Source organism: Alosa alosa, chromosome 23, assembly GCF_017589495.1.
Source record: "Alosa alosa isolate M-15738 ecotype Scorff River chromosome 23, AALO_Geno_1.1, whole genome shotgun sequence".
NCBI classification, from domain to species: domain Eukaryota; kingdom Metazoa; phylum Chordata; class Actinopteri; order Clupeiformes; family Clupeidae; genus Alosa; species Alosa alosa.
In genome coordinates, this window is record NC_063211.1 from 4,161,255 (window position 1) to 4,179,963 (window position 18,709).

The following is an 18,709-nucleotide window of genomic DNA, read 5'->3' on the forward strand; positions in this document are numbered from 1 at the left end:
GTGTTGAAGGATAATGTGTAAGAGCTGCAGGTGGCTGAAGCAGTCGGTTCTGGTAACGCTAAAGGGCTAAGAGCTCACATCTGTAGGTGGAGCATATGTGTCACCAGGTGGAGTGTGGTCGACCCACTTCCTGTGAGTAAGACTGAGAGCAACAGCAGAAAACTTCTCGCAACTATGTGACTTCCTTACTTGACTACAAGTCACCGTGTTACAGACGTTTCTGGAGGGTCTGCAACGAACAGTAGGCTACTAGCTCTAATAAGAAACCAAATCAGTAAAAGAAAGAATAGCAAAGAAGAAGAATTTTGAAGAAAAAGTACCTCGAGCATCCCAATTTAGGAAGCCGATATGGCCTGGCAAACAACCGTTTCTGGTCTTCTCATGGTCTTTACGATCCCTTCTGCAGGTGAGAACATTAACATATCCTGGTCACTCACTATATTTCCTTTAGTCTCATAAAGCCTCAGATCAGCTCAGTTGGACTCTTTGAAGTAGAGCCACTGTCATGCAGAATGGTCAGATCTGGTGAGGGCCAAAGCTGAACGGGAGGTTGAAGAATCCGTAGCTCGTGTACAGCTGCCATCTTGGGTTCTCTCCTCACGCCGACAGGTTTTAACGCAAGCAGTACATTTTTACATTTATGATGTAGAGTCAACTTCAGTTGACTTTAAAAGTGACCTTTCGGACAGTGACATTCAGTCATTTTTTATCTTTACATTCATCCATTTTAAAGCACGGTCTTCATTTTGCAAAGAAATGGGGTAGGTGTGGTAGGCGCAGTGTATGTTCAGGCAGGATGCGAGTAAGGTGTGCGGCAAGGCCTGCATGTCTGTTTGCTCTGTCACTATCCAGTTTTATTGTGCATTCATTTGAGGTAATGAAGAACAATCTGTGATCAAAATATACAAAAGTGTAGTTAAAACAAAAATCAATTGTGCTGTTGTATATATGCAAATATGAATTACATCTGTATCCAATTTAAATAACCCTTTGACATAAAAGTAAAGATGAACTTATCAATACACGGTAGACAAATACATAGATTGAATACACGCACATACATGTTTCATTTCTCATGAATATTTTAACATTATAAGAAAACAATATAGCCTAAGGTTGGTTTGGAATTGGAATGAGTATAAATTCACACACCTAAACTGCTTGGTTTGTATTTGAGAATCAGAATGGGGGTAAAAACACAGGCTATGGATTAATGAAATCTTTCCTCTTAATTTACTCAAGCCAAGGTCTCACAATCCTCAGTGCACCTATGAGAACATGTAATTATGAAGTAACTTTGCTCATGGGACAAATGACACTGCAAACTCTATAGGCTATGATAACAAGGCTAGTTTAACAAACATTTCAACAAAACGTTTCAAAAAGGAATTGGGCAATTCCGTGGAAAATTACGTTTTTTGTAACATCCATAACGCCAATAAAATGTGATGGTATGGTATGATGTGAATGATTACATGAAATTTGAGCATTTGCCATTTTTGGCTGAAGAATGTAAATGAGGAAAAATGCACAAAAAATGAATGTTATCATTCATATCATACAAATGCCAAGGCATTTCACTGGCGTTATGGATGTGACAAAAAGTACATTTTCTGTGGAATTGCCCTATAATAGAATATAAAAATGTAGGAAATATAGAAATGTAACCAGTATTGGTGTTTATAGACTCCTGCAAATCTCTTATTTTATGAATCAAATCATATGTGTCTATTTTCTTTTTATGGCCCATTATGTCAGTGATGTGTGTAAATAGCATATATAGCAAGCAAGAAAGAGTTTTAACTCTGTCATGTAACTTTTATATTACACAACAAGTATTTCCTTTCCATGAAGCATAGTACAACTATACAACTACACCTATCAGTGGAACCCTCTGATGCTGTTGCACAGTGTTTCTCAACATTTGATATGTAGCATTTCTTTTTCACTTGGATATGCAGCAAGTAAGATTTCAAACAGATAGCTTGTCGTTATCTGGGAAATGTGAAGCACCGACAGGGTGTGCAGTGTGTATTAGGTGTCGTCTAGGTAGTGTGTGATGGAGGAAGTGCAAGGGGAAATGTGTGTGTGTGTGTGTGTGTGTGTGTGTGTGTGTGTGCGTGCATGCATGTATGTGGTTGTGTGTGTATGTCTGTGTGCATGTGGTTGTGTGTGTGTGTGTGCACGCGCCAGGGTTGTGCATGTGTGTGTGTGTGCGGGGTGTGCATGTGTGTGTGTGTGTGTGTGCAGGGTGTGCATGTGTATGTGTGTGTTTGGGGAAGGGGAACATAGCTTTACACTTAACTGATATGAGCAAGATGTTTATTTTTCCGCTGAGCTGCAGTTGACAATGCAGGAAAATGAACACACACATGATGTGGTCAGCAGTACACTATTTTCCAGTATTTATTTTGTAAAAACTATGAATCAAAGTTAACGTCGACAGCATCAACAATTTAGGCCCAACATTTAATACAATAGTTGATAGCTAAACTAATACAATTATGTAACAAAGTTTAAAACTTTGTAACTTCAATGTCTACAAATATGTCTACTAAGTAAATGACAACTGTCAAATGAAGAAATGTAAATTAATAAATTAACAAGTCATAACGAAAGAACATGTAAGCCTAAAGGTTTCACGGAAAGCATAGGAATTTGTTATTTTATTTGTAGAAAATATCTTTTGACGTCACAGGCAGATGACTACAGTGGAAAACTAGCAGACAGTCTTAATCAGCTTCTTGTAAACTTTAAGGGGAAATACTTTCAGACAAACCCAAAACATGTTATGGTGAGAAAATATTATTTTACTCTTACACTTCATACCATTTCATCCCGATGCTATTTTTTTTGAGCTTCAACAGCAATAGATGTTAGATGTTAAATGTCGTGAACAAAGGGAGACACTCTACACTCTAGAAGCTCATATGCCAGTAGTTTAATACAAACAACGTTTCGACCTGTGGCCTTTCTCAAGTCTTCTCAAGTCTCCCTTTGTTCAACACATTAAGTATCCCGTGACCAGCACCTCAAGAAAATTCCTACCATCAGCGTACGTTTGCTTCCCCCTTCAAAAGATGTTCAATGTCTGGCATAAAATCTGACAACATCAAGTAAAGTTACAGTGTTTCAAAAAAATATGTTCCAAATTCAATATTCTCCGCAAATAAACCTTTGTCTTCTACTTCATATTAAATATTTCTTACAGATGTTTTAAAAGACATGCCGTGCTACAGTTTATCATGTTTTAGTGAGGCATAACAACAGTGATTAGTGTCACTAGTCTTATTTCACCAGTAATTTCTCATGGGTGCATTAAGAACAGAGAACACTTTGGATTACCCAAAACGACATTACATTTTGTCATATGTGACAAAGATGGAAGCACATTAAAGGGTGTCTGTTTGCAGCACAATTATGACCCCTATATTCAGGTAGTTTTGTGTTGCATGTCTCTGCCCTGTACATATGCAGTGGAACTATTATTAGAATTAGACACTAAAATCCCTTTGTGTTAATTTGTCTGACATTTCTGATTGGTAGTAAATAGGTCATGTTTACCGTTTGTAGCATCTTCAGATATGTCTTCTATCGAAAGATGTACACTTTAGAAAACCCTCTTTTGAAAATAAAACTCTCCTATTAGAATCTGAGCACTTTGTCTTCATAATTTTGACGGCATCAAAATCACCAAATTGAATAAACAATGGTTTTATTCAAATTAGTTTGGAGATTGTTGTATGCCTCTGTGATGTACACAGTGAGGTTTCAGCTACATTTTAGGCCACAGAGTTGAGTTTCCTGTGCCCCATATCACCTTCATCACATCAGTGTGCTTGTGGTTTAGCTGTTTGAGTCACATCGTTTTTAGAAGAGCATGCAGGTGGTTTGCAAGTGAGACATAAGAAAGCCTGTCACAGCACAGACTTGATATGTATTTAGTATTTAGTAGCCTATTTAGTTGTGACATTTGCAATGCCTGTTTCTACTTGCAATGCCTGTTTATACTGACAGCATCAACAACTAGTATAATCAAAGTTGTAAAGATCTTTATTGCAATTAGGCTATTATACAGTGTCTTTATTTAAAATAAAAAATATATATTTTATTAGAAATTTGATTGATGATTAACACCACTGAACACAAACAGTGAAAATAAATAAATAACACACATTATACCACTGCTTGGTTGAATTTCCTATTGTGATTCAGTGTTTAGAATCAATTATTTTTCTGTTAATTGCACACTTATGAAGGAGCTCCAGTTTTTTGGCCGTATCACCCTTGTACATTAATTTGCAGAGTCGTGAAGTTTAAATGAACTGTCACGTTGCCTTCCAGAGCGTAGCAACATTGTAGCATATGACTGAGGTGATTTTTTTAGCTCAGTTACATGGCAGTATAGTAAAACAGCAATTTTACTAAGCTAAGGTTCAGTTTGTCCTACAAGTTGAGAAATTAGTTGATATGTGGCAGAAGGAAGTAGTTCTACAAACAAGACAGTTTTAGTGATTAAAAAGGGAAAATTCTAACAGCAAATTGACACAACGCAAGTTGCAACAGTGGTATAAGCAGAATAATGGACACCACGGTGTTCGGTTATCAGAAAAATAATGCGCTTACGAGGTGTAAGATACTCTCCTGCGCGGCCACATTACCACCTCAAACATGCACTATTATTCTTGATAACCAAACGTCGTGTCATCCATTATTCCTTACTTAACTGCTTTTTCCCATTAAAAAGTCCCCTCAGATGCTGGGTGAGCCCCCCAGGGGATCACCATACAGTGTGGATAGCCTGATATAAAGATGCACACAGACCCTGAGGTCAGTGGTTTCGGTATAGGTGGACAGTACTAAGCAACAAGTTCAGGAGTATGTAAAAAAAACAGGGCCTTGCATTAGTCAATCTGTGGAAGACTATCTCAGATAGAGGTGATGCTTGTTATTAGGAGGTGATGCTTGTTATTAGGAGGTGATGCTTGTTATTAGGAGGTGATGCTTGTTGGCATGGCCTGGTGGAATGACACAAAGATAGGGTGTCACTAAGTTGAGCTGACAGGGAGGGATACAGATGACAGCACACTTACACACTAAAAGCCACTGTGGTAACAGCAATGCGAATGCAGCTCTGCAGGATAAAAAATAGTTACATCTGAATTTAGTCATTTAGATAAGACAGAAGAACATCTAACAAATGTTTTGATTGGAGACCACTTAAGCATTTGCTTCACTTCGATGATATGGTTCAAAATGGATCACATTGCATTGTATACAGTCAATCCAGCAGAGTGTAGGGGAGAATGGGGTAAGTTGAGCATATGGGGTAAGATGAGCCACCCTTTTTTCTAGGAAACTGTAAACAAATTGTATCATGTGACAGCATTTTAAGGAATAGGGAATAATTCCTTACAATTTGTGGAAAGGTACCTCACATGTAGCCTGGCCCCCTCCACCTCCTAGATCTTCTTTCAGGGAGATCTAGTCTGGAACACCATAACCGTTTCCCTCAGACAAGAAAAGATCAGAGGGGAAGACGAAACCAAAACTATTTTTTTTATAAACAGAAGCAGCAACACCTGCAAATGTAAAAAAGGCAGTTGGAAAAATGCAGACATTTATTTACAGCAAAGGTTTTTCTTTCCTGACTGATGTTTACTGACAGTTTGTAAGTTTGTCAGCATGTTAGGAAGTAACATAAGGAGGAATCTCTGATCAATGTGATTAGTAAGGCTGGACCAATGATTTCAAAGTTAGTGCCCGTCGCGAATGCAAGTGTTGCAAATGTTTCCAGACTCTATTCACTTCGTGGATAATGTGGTAAAAAATACATGTGTAAAAATATGATTTTTTGCTTTCCAAGTGGATTCCATGCATGTCCAGAGTTAGAGTGATTTAGAGAAAACATGAATAGAAGAAAACATTCAGATGCATTACACCTCAATTGGTGCCCTTATAAGCAATGATGTGAGGGCTAAACAAAATCGTGAATGTTTCCTTAGCAGTCGTGGCCTACTGGTTAGGGCTTCGGGCTTGTAACCGGAGTTCAGTTCGGTCCCCGACCAGTGGTTACGGCTGAAGTGCTCTTGAGCAAGGCACCTAACCCCTCACTGCTCCCTGAGCGCCGCTGTAGCAATGCAGCTCACTACTCCGGGTTAGTGTGCTTCACCTCACTGTGTGCTCTGTGTGTTCACTAATTCACGGATGGGATAAATGCAGAGACCAAATTCCTTGTATACTCAAATATACTTGGCCAAGAAACCTGATTTACAATATACTTAGCTTGTTGTGAGAAGCATTTTCTTTCAAAATGATGGTCCGATTTTTAAGTTTGCCTTGATTTTGTGAACTTATTCTATATGGTTCCTTCGTGTTACTAAGAGCTAAAGAGATAGGCAGCATATTAATCTGACTTATTTAAGTGAATAAATGGGCAAATTTAAAGGTAAACATGCAACAAAAAATGTGATATCCCTAAACCTATCTTGGCAAATGAATCTTTCAGATGAATCTATTTGGCAAATTCTCAGTGAAATGTTGGTGCTTGCTACTGTTTGTAGAAATTAAATTATTGTTTGAAGAAAATAAAAATGTTTTACCTGAAATGTTTGTTTTGGCCCAAACTACCCCACACAGAGGTGTAAGTTGTGCCAGGAGACCAACTGTTTTGCAGAGAGCATATCTCTTTACCTTTATAAGTTATCAAAGAGTTGTTGGTTACAGAGGTAGTAGAACACTTTACATTTTTGTTTGGTATGAAGATTACACCTCTTTGACACATTAGAATGATGAAGAATGTAAAAAATGGCTCGTCTTACCATGTTCTCCCCCTATGTTGACTTTGCGTCTTCCTAATGCAAAGGAACATGCAAAAAAACTTTTTTGATTATCCTGAAATTACATGTGTCATTCTGTATTATTTTTTTTAGTATGGAGACTGTAACAGAGGTGTGGACTTGAGTCACATGACTTGGACTCGAGTCAGACTCGAGTCACGATTTTGATGACTTCAGATTCGACTTGACACAATTAGAAATTACTTGCAACTAAGATTGCCATCTACGGAACCCTGGAGGGGTCATTGCAAGATATTTATTTGGTATATATCCAGATTTGTGTTTTCCATTTAGTAAATCGTGCACACATTTTACTAAACAGTGCTCTTTTCACTAAATTGTGCTCTCATTTTATTTGTTGTGTGCACAATATAGTAGGCTATAATAGACTTCCATGCTATTGACTCGACTTTGCCCCTTTGAGTTGTAACGACTTGCGGCATGGGTAAAATTATTTGTGTCTTATAAAAACATAACTATTTTCTGCCTATACCAACTTCAGCAGCCTCAAATTCATCGTTAACGTTGCAACGCAGCGATTGTGCATGGAATGCAGGTCTCTTATCTAGTAGGCTAGGCCTATGAGAAAGGAAAAGGGATGGTCACTCACTGAACATGCTCCCGTTTGTCATCTGACTGTGGATCCTGTGATATTCTGGTTGATCCTCTGATCCTGTGATGTTCGTAGGATAGCCTACACAATTTAATTTGCTCCACCACGGAGCTAAACCGAAACTATCAGTCATTATCAATGACTGATGGCATTTTAAACACCCATATCAGTGTTGTGTTTTGCAAAATAAATAGCAAGAAATATGAAGGTAAATAAATGTTTATTCACCTGGTATTGAGTAGGCTATGGCCTTGATGATGACATTAAAATGGTCGTTGGAATGCATAGGCTATTTGTACACTCCCTAACTCACACACTTCTCATGTGTAGCCTACCTCACCCCTCACTCAATTAAAATTGTAGCATGACTGTTGGGACATGGAATTGCCAGTTAGTAAACTCATTTAATTCAAAACCATTCACTCTTAATTTTCCTCTGTAAGAAAACAAAGGATAGGATTATAAGTGTTTTAAAACCTTTTCAGTTTGTAAAGTATGATATATTGCTAAGAATGATATTGAAAGCATGATTGATGCCATTTTAATATGCGGTTCCATAACACAACAGTGACTTGTTTAGGACTTGAAAAAAATAAGGACTTGGACTCGACTTGTCTTTGGTAAGACTTGACTTACTTGAGACATCTCTATCTTTACTTGGAACTTGACTTGGACTTCAGCGTTAAGACTTGAACTTAAGAAAGACTTCAGAAATGCAAAATATATTGTTAAATCTAAAAGCTGTGGCCTACTGGTTAGCGCTTCGGGTTTGTTACCGGAGGGTTGCCGGTTCGAACCCCGACCAGTAGGCACGGCTGAAGTGCCCTTGAGCAAGGCACCTAACCCCTCACTGTTCCCTGAGCGCCGCTGTTGTTGCATTAGTGTGTGCTTCACTTCACTGTATGCTGAGTGTGTTTCACTAATTCACGGATTGGGATAAATGCAGAGACCAAATTTCCCTCACGGGATCAAAAGAGTATATTTACTTATAAAAGACGCACACATCGGCTTTTGCCGCTCTAGCCGGTGGCCTCTCGCCCCTCACAGCACAGTGCAGGACCAGAGACCAGAGAGGGTAGAAGCAGGGCTTTGGCAGCACTGAATCAGTGTACAGCAGCAGATTTTGCAACAATACGTGAACACACAAACTTGAAATTTGAATTTCCCCTTGGGGATCAATAAAGTATCTATCTATCTATCTATCTATCTATCTATCTATCTAAACCTGGGTATGCAGTAGCTATTCAAAACGACATAAAAAGAGTATGCGCAATACACTGACGCTTTGAATAGCACAGGCTACTTTGGACTGTCTTTACACTTTCAATAAATAAACAAACAAACTACAGTTCCGACTGCAAGGTCCCAAATTGAAACTAGTGATAATGGTCGAATTTAAGGACTTTTTTTTCAGACTGCCAAGGCGTTGAATGTGCTTCAGAATGCCACATCCAAAGCATGACCAGCTAAGAGTGGCAGACACAGTGTGATGTCACTTATAGGCTACCAGAGATTGTTTTTGAGTCACATCGTCCTACATTTCACATGATGATTATATGATGCATCATTCCACAAAATGGTTTGTCTTCTCTATCATCAAGTTATTCAAAAGCCTAAACATACAGTATAGCCTTATTTGAACTCAAAACAGCTGTTAGGATTATGTCAATTTGATCAGTAAAAAATGTCACATGCAACCATGCTTAAATTCTGCTCTCTGCACGTTTATTATATTGTATCATAATACAATATTCAGTATTCATTATTGAATGGTTAGCTGGAATTATTTTTTTCTGTATCATCCTATTTTCAAAGCAGGCCTACCTGTGGACCTTTGTAATTGGGCTACAGGTTTTCTACAGGAATAGATTACTGTAGATTAGATTAGATTAGATTCAACTTTATTGTCATTGTGCAGAGTACAAGTACAGAGGCAACAAAATGCAGTTTGTGTCTAACCAGAAGTGCAAAAAAGCAGAAAAAGTGCAATGTGATATACAAAGTAGGTGGTGTATAGACAGGACAAAAGATATAGTGCAGTATAGAGAGTAGTATACAGTTGTTTTCAGAAGGTGGTTTGGAGTAGTATAAATTAAATATAAGTTTGTGCAGTGCATTGAACAGCATGTTTGAACGGGCACTGCACTAGTATTCTATGATTTACGATGTATGTGCTTTGCTTTCCACACACTAAGAACACCTTGCTCTTGAATTGTACAAATTAATGTCTGCTTGCTAATATATTCTTCATGTAAATCATCATAAATAATTATTATCTAAATGTTTGTTGAACAAACAACATAACCAGGCTTCACAGATTCCAATATTTTTGAGACATTTCTTTCAGTTCCCTCTAGTATTGATAGTCCAACTGAATACATCCTTGCATCCTATGACCCATGCCATCTTAGAGTATATATATACTGATCCCGTGAGGGACATTTATCCCAATCCGTGAATTAGTGTAACCGGCAACCCTCCGGTTACAAGTCCAAAGTGCTAACCAGTAGGCCACGGCTGCCCCCTCTTTCTATAAGAGATTCGCATGCTACTACTGGACAAATTTGAGGCCAGACAACAAGACTGACCACTTCCTCTTCCTCTTCCTCTTCCGTTTTAAGATGCATGTTCTTGGTGTGAAGTGACGAGTGTTCTACCTTACATATTTTTCTATTTTCAGCTGGCAGTGTGATATTTCCGTTCTGTAGGCCTACAAAGTTGTGAGAGTATGCACATTGCTCCTGTCAGGAAATCTATTGCCCTTTCATCTTTATTTTTTTTCAAAGCAGTAGTAACATTGTCACTGTAATCCAGCTGCTGTAGCGGTCATAACCAACTAACTACTAGCAAACCATAATGTTTTACAAATACAAATGTGCAAATATGCACACCAGGTTTTACAATTATAAGCCTATTTCAAACAACACATCGTACACTCTTGTTTTGTTTCACTTTGACACTGTAAAATGAGTTTGGGTTTGAGAAAGGCACTATATAAATAAAACATATTATTATAATTTTGTATTACTACATGTACATTACAAAATAACAATATAGTAGGCCTATACAATTTGGTAGTGGTATGAACATACTGTAGTGGTAGGCTATAACATTATGTTTTACCCCATTACAGTGTCACATAGGCCAAAGTAGATGGCATATTTGTTGATGTTAGCCTACTTTACAGCCTATTAGGCTACACTGTTAAACTGAAAAAGTAAACATTTAAAATCACATGATTTTGCAAACAAGTAAATAACTTTAATTAGGCCTACAGTGGATCACTTTGAAGGAGAACTCCGGTCAATTTCAACACGTAGCTCTGTTGTTTGTGGTCACAGAGTGTGCTGTCGCAAGAAGAAAAAAAAATCAGTGTAGCCTACACAGAGTTATGTTCCTGCTAGAGTTCGCACCCAGGCAGCTGAAACGGGGCAGGCTTTAATTTTAGCCTCTTAATAACATGTCATTACAAGTGCCTAGCCATGTGAACTGATTCCTTACGAGTGAACACAGTGAACATGACTGCAGTATATGTGAAAGAAATGCATAAAGTTGTGTTAATTAAGACAGTGCACATAACTGTTTCCAGTGTTCCAGTGATGTCCACACAAGTCCACAGTCAAACTAAGTAAAAGTATAAGTATATATACGTATACTTATATACTCTTTTGATCCGGGAAATTTGGTTTCTGCATTTATCCCAATCCTTGAATTAGTGAAGCACAGCACACAGTCAACACACAGTGAGGTGAAGTACACACGAATCCCGGCGCGGTGAGCTGCCTGCATCAACAGCTACGCTCGGGGAGCAGTGAGGGGTTAAGGTTAGGTTAGGTGCCTTGCTCAAGGGCACTTCAGCCGTGCCTACTGGTCGCGGTTCGAACCGGCAACTCTCCGGTTACAAGTCCAAAGCGCTAACCAGTAGGCCACGGCTGCCCCACAACTTATAGGCTTACAATCGTATAATTTTCCAAAATGTATTTTTCCCACCAAAAAACGAAGGTCACCAATTGCAGTGGTTAGGTCCATAGTAATGACTATGTAGTAACTTAGATAGGCTGTAGCCTGACATCACACATGAGCCTGCACAGCTTCAACAAGGCTTGAGTTCTCGTGCGTGCTCATGGTAGGCAACCGTGGAGACTGTCGGCGACACTAGAGTGGTCTACACTGTTTTTTGTTTTGTTTCTCGCTACTGACAGCACTCCATGACCACAAACAATAGAACTATTGATTGATTTCTATATCCTGGTCTATGGTCCCAACAGACGCAGTGAACATGTTTGACCCCAAACTCTGTTACATCCTTGACGGCTTCCTGATGTTCTACGGCGTGATGATCACAGCCCTCTTGGTTAAAGAGAGGGTGAGTTGTGTTGTGCTCTACTGCTGTGCTCTATTTCCTCCTGCTGTACTGAGTCTTCTTTTACTTATTTGTTTGTTTGTTTGTTTGTGTGTTTGTGTGTTTGTTTGTTTTCTCAGTGTGGCAGGCCAAAGACCGCCCAAGGCTCAGAGAAGGCACTCTCAGGAAGTGGTCGTGATGTGGAAAGTGGCTCTAACCGCGTAAGTATTCAAGGAAGGCACTGATATGCTATCATCATTTTTTAAATTAAACTCTGCTGACAAAAAAGGTGTCTTTTGTTAAGTCAGTGATAAATCTATTGTTAATTTGCTGTTGTTAATGAATGAGGAACTCTTACAGCTAGTCAAATGTATCCGTCAATTTATAGACTAACTTAATGAGCCTGATTCAAAATGACATTATAAATTATATTATGATTAACTGAATTGCGTTCGATGCCATTGTAAAGTAAACCTTCACATTGACTGCATTTCATACTATATTACTGTGGCACGCTTGGCAACCATTATGATAGTTTTGAGCATAGTTTGCTTGCAAAAGCCTGAAAAGTCGTGAGTTCGATTCCCAGCCAGCACATTGAGCTAGGCACTTGGAGTTGCTCCAAGGAGTCTGGCACTCTGGGTCAACGCATTTCACTATAGAACTGCCAGATTTTGATTTAGATTTACTCATTTATAGATGTAGATATTTACCTTTAGATTTGTACTGTGAACTTTCACGGTGAAACATTTGTTCACACTTTCTACTATGAACACTGAATTTTACTGTAGGCTAGAAAAATCAAACTGCCAAATTACCACCAGTTACCATAAGCTTTCATGGTAGAACTGGTTGGCTTGGTAAAGTTCACTGTCATCCATGTTTACAGTTTTACTATGAAATTTCACAGACAATTAACTCATAGAAATTGTCCATCTGTAGTGGGCCTACATTTTGTTTTATAAAAGCAGGAGGAAAATATGATTGGGTGTATGTAACCAATTAGTATTCTTACATATATGAAGGTGTTAAAGGAGAGCGTTCGTTGAATGTAGTTATGTTTTCTGTATCCATTGGCAACTACAAAACAGGAACCTGAGCGACGTTCAGGTTTTTGCATTATTGTGAAAACTGAAGTAGCCTAATGAACTGGGACTTTAGTCAGAACATACACTTTTCACTTTATGTTCATTTTAATCTGTGTAAACTGAATATTGAGCTAGCTCTTTTGAAGTGTGAACTTGCATGACACTGCCTGACATTCCTTGTTTACTTGATACTAGGGACGTAGACAGCAAGAGGAGGATCCATACGCGGTAAATCTTATCAACTTGTACAAGACTGTTATTACTGTACTTAACACTGCTGAACACATACAGTATATATGATGCAACTATTTTTGCTGACTTCAATATCCTATCACACTTTATTATTTGCACTTAGTCAAATAAAGCAATATTGCCTACAGAAACTGTTTAATGTTGACTTTTATACTGATTTTATAATTGAATTATATCCACAGCGCTTGAATAAAACTACAGAGGATACTTACAAAGAAATCACTACGAAGAAAGATGTAAGATGATTATTCTTATGTAATAACACCTATCATCACAATGTAATGCAACACACAGAGTTCAATCAAGTATCAAAATACAATTCTGCCGTATTGGAAATATTTAATCTTCGCTAATTTCATTGTATAGGAAATAAATTATACTCATATAGTAAGCTCCTGTTGCCTTTGCACTAAGTGATCTCTGCTGACTGTAATGTTTGTTTCTCTACACAGCGTCGTCGTCATAAAGATGACCAGGTGTACCAGGTAAAAACTGAAATTCTACACATTCAATAGTAAACTTTAGATCTGAGCAGTCGGAACACCTGAGCTAGATCCAAGCATAATCAGAAATCCAAAATGTTTTCACCATGCAGCCTATGATTATGTTATGTTACACACATTATCATTTTCCAACCTGCTCAACTGCTTAAATGCCATTAAAGGTGCCATGTGTAATGTCTGACAAAAAATTAATTCATACTCCAAATTCCATAAAAGATGGGGGCAGTATACCTCCAGAAAGTAAGTTGGTCTACCCTAGAGTAACAACCGAGACACGTGTATTGCAGTTTGGCTGATGGTTATGTTGCCCGCATACCGCCTCCCATGGCCGAAACTGGTATTATGACACCTGTCGGGCTGTGGCTAGTAATTTAGCATGCTAATTCAGGTTGATATCTCTGCAGCACTATACCTTGTCATTTTTTAAATGACATCATCGCCCTAATTTCGTTAATTATTCATAATTTTGATGAGTGTAGCTCATTTTTTGGATATTTTTACCTCAGTTATTACACATGGCACCTTTAACAACTGGATGACTCATAATTTCCTCAAACTCAATCAAGATAAGAAAGAAGCTGTTCTCATTTCCACCCCTAACATTCTGAAAAAACTAGAACATCTGCATCTATCCCCAGCTATTTCACTACCACCTCTGAAATCTGGGAGTAATCCTAGATCCTACTCTCTCATTCGATTCACATATCAAAAATATCACCAGAACATCTTTCTTCCATCTCAAAAGTATCTCCAAACTCCACTCCTCCCTCAACTCATCTGCAGCAGAAACACTTATACATGCATTCATTACATCTAGGCTAGACTACTGCAACGCTCTACTTTACGGCATCCCAGCTGAAACCCTAAATAGGTTGCAGTATGTCCAAAATGATGCTGCAAGGCTACTCACCCGCACCAGGCCGTGGGATCACATTACTCCCATCCTCCAGCAGTTGCATTGGCTTCCTGTCCACTACCGCATTCTATACAAAATCCTTCTCCATGTCTATAAGTCCCTACATAATCTGGCCCCATCCTATCTATCAGACCTCCTCACCCCATACCGGCAATCCCCCACCCTTCGCTCTACAGATACATGTCTTTTAGCAGTCCCCACTTGCTCCAAAACTATATCCACTTTTAAAACTCAGTTAAAAACACATCATTTTAGCTTAGCTTTCCTCTTAGCCCCCTGCAAGTGGCCCCCCCTACTTGTACTGCCTCTTTTATTTTCCCTGTTTTTAATCTGTTGTCTTCTGGGGCAGCCGTGGCCCACTAGTTAGCACCTCGGACCTGTAACCGGAGGGTTGCCGGTTCAAGCCCTGACCAGTGGGAACAGCTGAAGTGCCCTTGAGCAAGGCACCTAACCCCTCACTGCTCCCCGAGCACCGCTGTTATAGCAGGCAGCTCACTGCGCCGGGATTAGTGTGTGCTGTGCTTCCCCTCACTGTGTGAGTGTGTTTCACGAATTGGGATAAATGCAGAGACCAAATTTCCCTCACGGGATCAAAAGAGTATATATACTTATACTCTACACTTGGTCTTCACTTTGTGCTCAGTGTACTAACTGTATCCCCTCTGAGGCTGTTTTATGTTTCCTCTGAATCTTTGCATTTTATGTCCCTTGTATCCATGTCCAGCCTGTGTCGTGTCCTTCCTGTATGCTTGTTCTCTCATCCCTGTATGTCTGAATGTACTATCCTACTGTCAGTGTAATCTAACCATGATTGCTTGCTATAATATGGCTACTTCTTATGCCTACCTTATTGTACAGTGCCCTTGGGTACCTGAAAGGCGCTTTTCTAAATTAAATGTGTTATTCTTATTTACCATTGTGTATTATGTTTGTGTTTATGTTTGTTATATTATGTTTCCCTGTGTCTTTATCTCCTTCTCTCACTCAGGACTTGAAACCTGGCATCAAAGACACGTATGACAGATTGCACGCCAAGCCACGCCATCCACCCCCGCGCTAAGATGACTAGCTCAACTGAAACGAGCGGATATGAGTTTCTATTTTCCCCTTGATTCAATATACAAAACCAATGACTCTCATCCACTGATTTTATTTGCTCTTCACTTAATTACTCATATCTAATATTAGTGGTTAGTTCACGTATGAAACTCTTAGTCTAGAGAAAAAAAATACAGAAAAACAGAAACTTAAACAGAAAGAAATTGACAAAATGGCTAGTTAGAGTAGCATCAGTACCAGCAGTGATAGCTTCACAGCTATCACAAACAAGCTAACTAAATCTTGTGACCGTCACTAGCAAACCATTTCATCTCTGTTTTGAGCATTTCATGCTATGGGTTTGTGACCTTGACAAGAGCTATAGGACTCATTTTGACAGTTCCTGAGAAGCCAAGAGACAAAGCTTTACTAATTTATTTGGAACTATAAGAACAACATTATGAATATCATGTACATACATATACAATTAGCCTACAACTGCCTCTCATACAGTATACATGCACATAGTAGCCTAATGGATGCTTTGTTTAAATGGTAATTCACATTTACATTTAAAATGCTGATATGCGTAATGCTTATTAGTTGGGTCAGTTGCTGTACAGAAAAAAGCAGGCTAGGTTACTGTCAAAGTGCTATCAAAGTAGTCAATATTGATGAAAGAGTTGACCTTAAAATCACCTACCAGAAGGTTATCGTGTCCTTGAATTGATTAATTCTGCAGATGAACATATACATTTATGATTTTGAAAGCCTCCACTGGGCCGTAAACCTACTGTTCTCTAGTACCAATGTTGAAATTATGAGGCCATAGGCTAATTGGACCAGCAGATTAAGATTTTCTTGTATCAACTGAAGTTTTTGTTTCTTGCATGTGCCTGATAAAAGGTTATCTTATAGCTTAACTAGATTGCTGATATACACACTAAATGTAACCTGCTTAGAATAAATGATAAAGTGTAACCTGTTTAGAATGGATAGCTAGCCATAGCTAGCATGACTTCATCAGCCATAGTGTAGCCTACTTTACATCCTCTGCGGTTATGTGTTGAAGAACAAGCCTCTGCAGCTTTCTCAATATCTGTTTTGTACATTCACACTATTGGCGATCAAAAAGCTTCATAGATGTATGGAGTACAAAAAGAAGTTAAGGAGCTGAATGTAAATTTAATATCTAGGGTCCACCGAACACATGGGACAGGTTTAACTGTGGGAAGTGCATGATAGGCCACATAACATATTTAGGACTTAGTAAAGGGTTACAAACTCCCAGCTAACCTCTTTGGGGAGGCAATCACAATTGTGCCAACATGTATCCACACTTGAGTGTCTTTCAGTCGATGCAGTAAAGGGACACAATGCAGGCTTCACCCTTTTTTGTGTGTTTTTGTATAGGTAATCTCAGATAAAAAAGGGCAGATAAATAACCTAGTTCTTCTAGTTGGCTGTCCACTTTTCAACAGTTTGGTGCTCTGCTTTCCAAATATACAGTAGTTAACTTTGCCATTACCAAGTATATTGTTGACTAAATAACTAGTCAGTTGTGCTAATGTGCTTACTTGTCTTAGATTAATTACCACATGTAACCTACTGCCATGTAAACCCTGCACAAGTATATCTTAAGGCTTTTATTTGTTGTGAATAATTGTATACCTTTGGTTATGTATCTAAATATGTTGTTGCTGTTGGAAACATGGTTTCCCTTGTTCTTACCCTAATTGAACTTAGATTAATAAAAATAACTATGAAAGCTTAACTCTGAACAATTCTGCTACTTCCAGACTCACAGGTATAAGCCTAAAGGATATCATGGTTGTGACTTTCCTATGACCGAATCTAACGGCTGATTGGCACTAATTAGATTCAACAAAAATTCAACGATGAATAGATACTAAGGCACAATAATAGAAAATAATGTCCAAATATGAAATAATCAGTAGGATCTACTGCCACAGAAGGTCTGAACTAACTGTGAATAATGTTTCTTGGAGGAGGCTTCAATTTTCAATTTCAATTTAATATCACTTATAGAGCACCAAAACATTACACATGTCTCATGGCGCTTTACAGAGTGTTAAACAATCAGAAAAGGCCCATGAGTAACAGGGGCGAGGAAAAACTCCATAGAATAGATGGAGATACATATAGGAAGAAACCTCAAGCAGATCCACGACTCAAGGGCCTGACCCATCTGCCTAGGCTCAATACAGAACAGTAAGGTCTGTATACATGATAAATGAATAAGTTAGTTAGGTGTAGAGAATAGAACATGGTGTTTAAAGCCACCTGAGGTGTATGTTACAAAGAGGTGGGATGGTTACCTATCCAGTATGATAATGCATGAATCCTAGTGTCATGTCATTTGACTCAAGTCATGAATATCAAGTCAAAGTCAAGTCAAGTCTTTTATAAGTGTTAGTCAAGCAAGTCTGAAGTCCCCCACCTCTGGCTTTGGACCAAAACTCTGTAATGCTGCTTTAAGGTCATCATCATCATGGTGTGTTGGGGAAACTACTTTGAGAGCATAGCTTTACAAGCTACTAATGACTTTACACTTGAAGAAGTTGAACTAAAACAAAGCATAGGAAAAGGTTAAATAAAGCTACTTAGATTTTTGCTACTTAGTCCATTGTTCACTTTTAACAAAATGACAAGCACCAAGGTAATTGTCACAAGCTTTTGCCTCTGCTTGCCGAATTCGAAAGCATCTCTGGCTTTAACTTTAACATTATACCCATCTTGTTTTGGTAGGATTGTATGATACCTGTGGCTAGCTTTGTTCATGCTGGATTTAATCCTGTGATGAATTGCGTGCTGATCTAATTGCATCACAATCTATTTAAGGGAAACAAATACTATGTTTGTGTAGCATTTATTTAGCACTTATAAAGGCAGAGGGTAGAGAGAAACTATTTATTGCAGTGATTGATGTACAGTATGTTCTATAGTAACACCTCGGCCCATCGTCTTCCAGTCACAGGTAAATATCGTCAATTCTATTTTATTATTCGTCTCCACAATAAGTCTTCTTCAGATGCCTGTTAGTAAAGAAGACTATAATTTTTGTTATTTGCTTACACACTTTTTGCAGAAATTGGCT

General features: G+C 38.5%; 1 protein-coding gene across 1 annotated transcript; it reads left to right on the forward strand.

Moving 5' to 3' along the window:
* The first annotated feature begins 207 nt into the window (after positions 1-207).
* LOC125288567 (T-cell surface glycoprotein CD3 zeta chain-like) lies at positions 208-17,365 on the forward strand. The gene is made up of 7 exons (XM_048235030.1): positions 208-406; positions 11,721-11,818; positions 11,935-12,015; positions 13,078-13,110; positions 13,317-13,370; positions 13,587-13,619; positions 15,542-17,365. Exons 1-7 carry the CDS (start codon positions 349-351, stop codon positions 15,611-15,613), a joined length of 429 nt encoding a protein of 142 aa, XP_048090987.1. The 5' UTR covers positions 208-348; the 3' UTR covers positions 15,614-17,365.
* Positions 17,366-18,709: the final 1,344 nt, after the last annotated feature.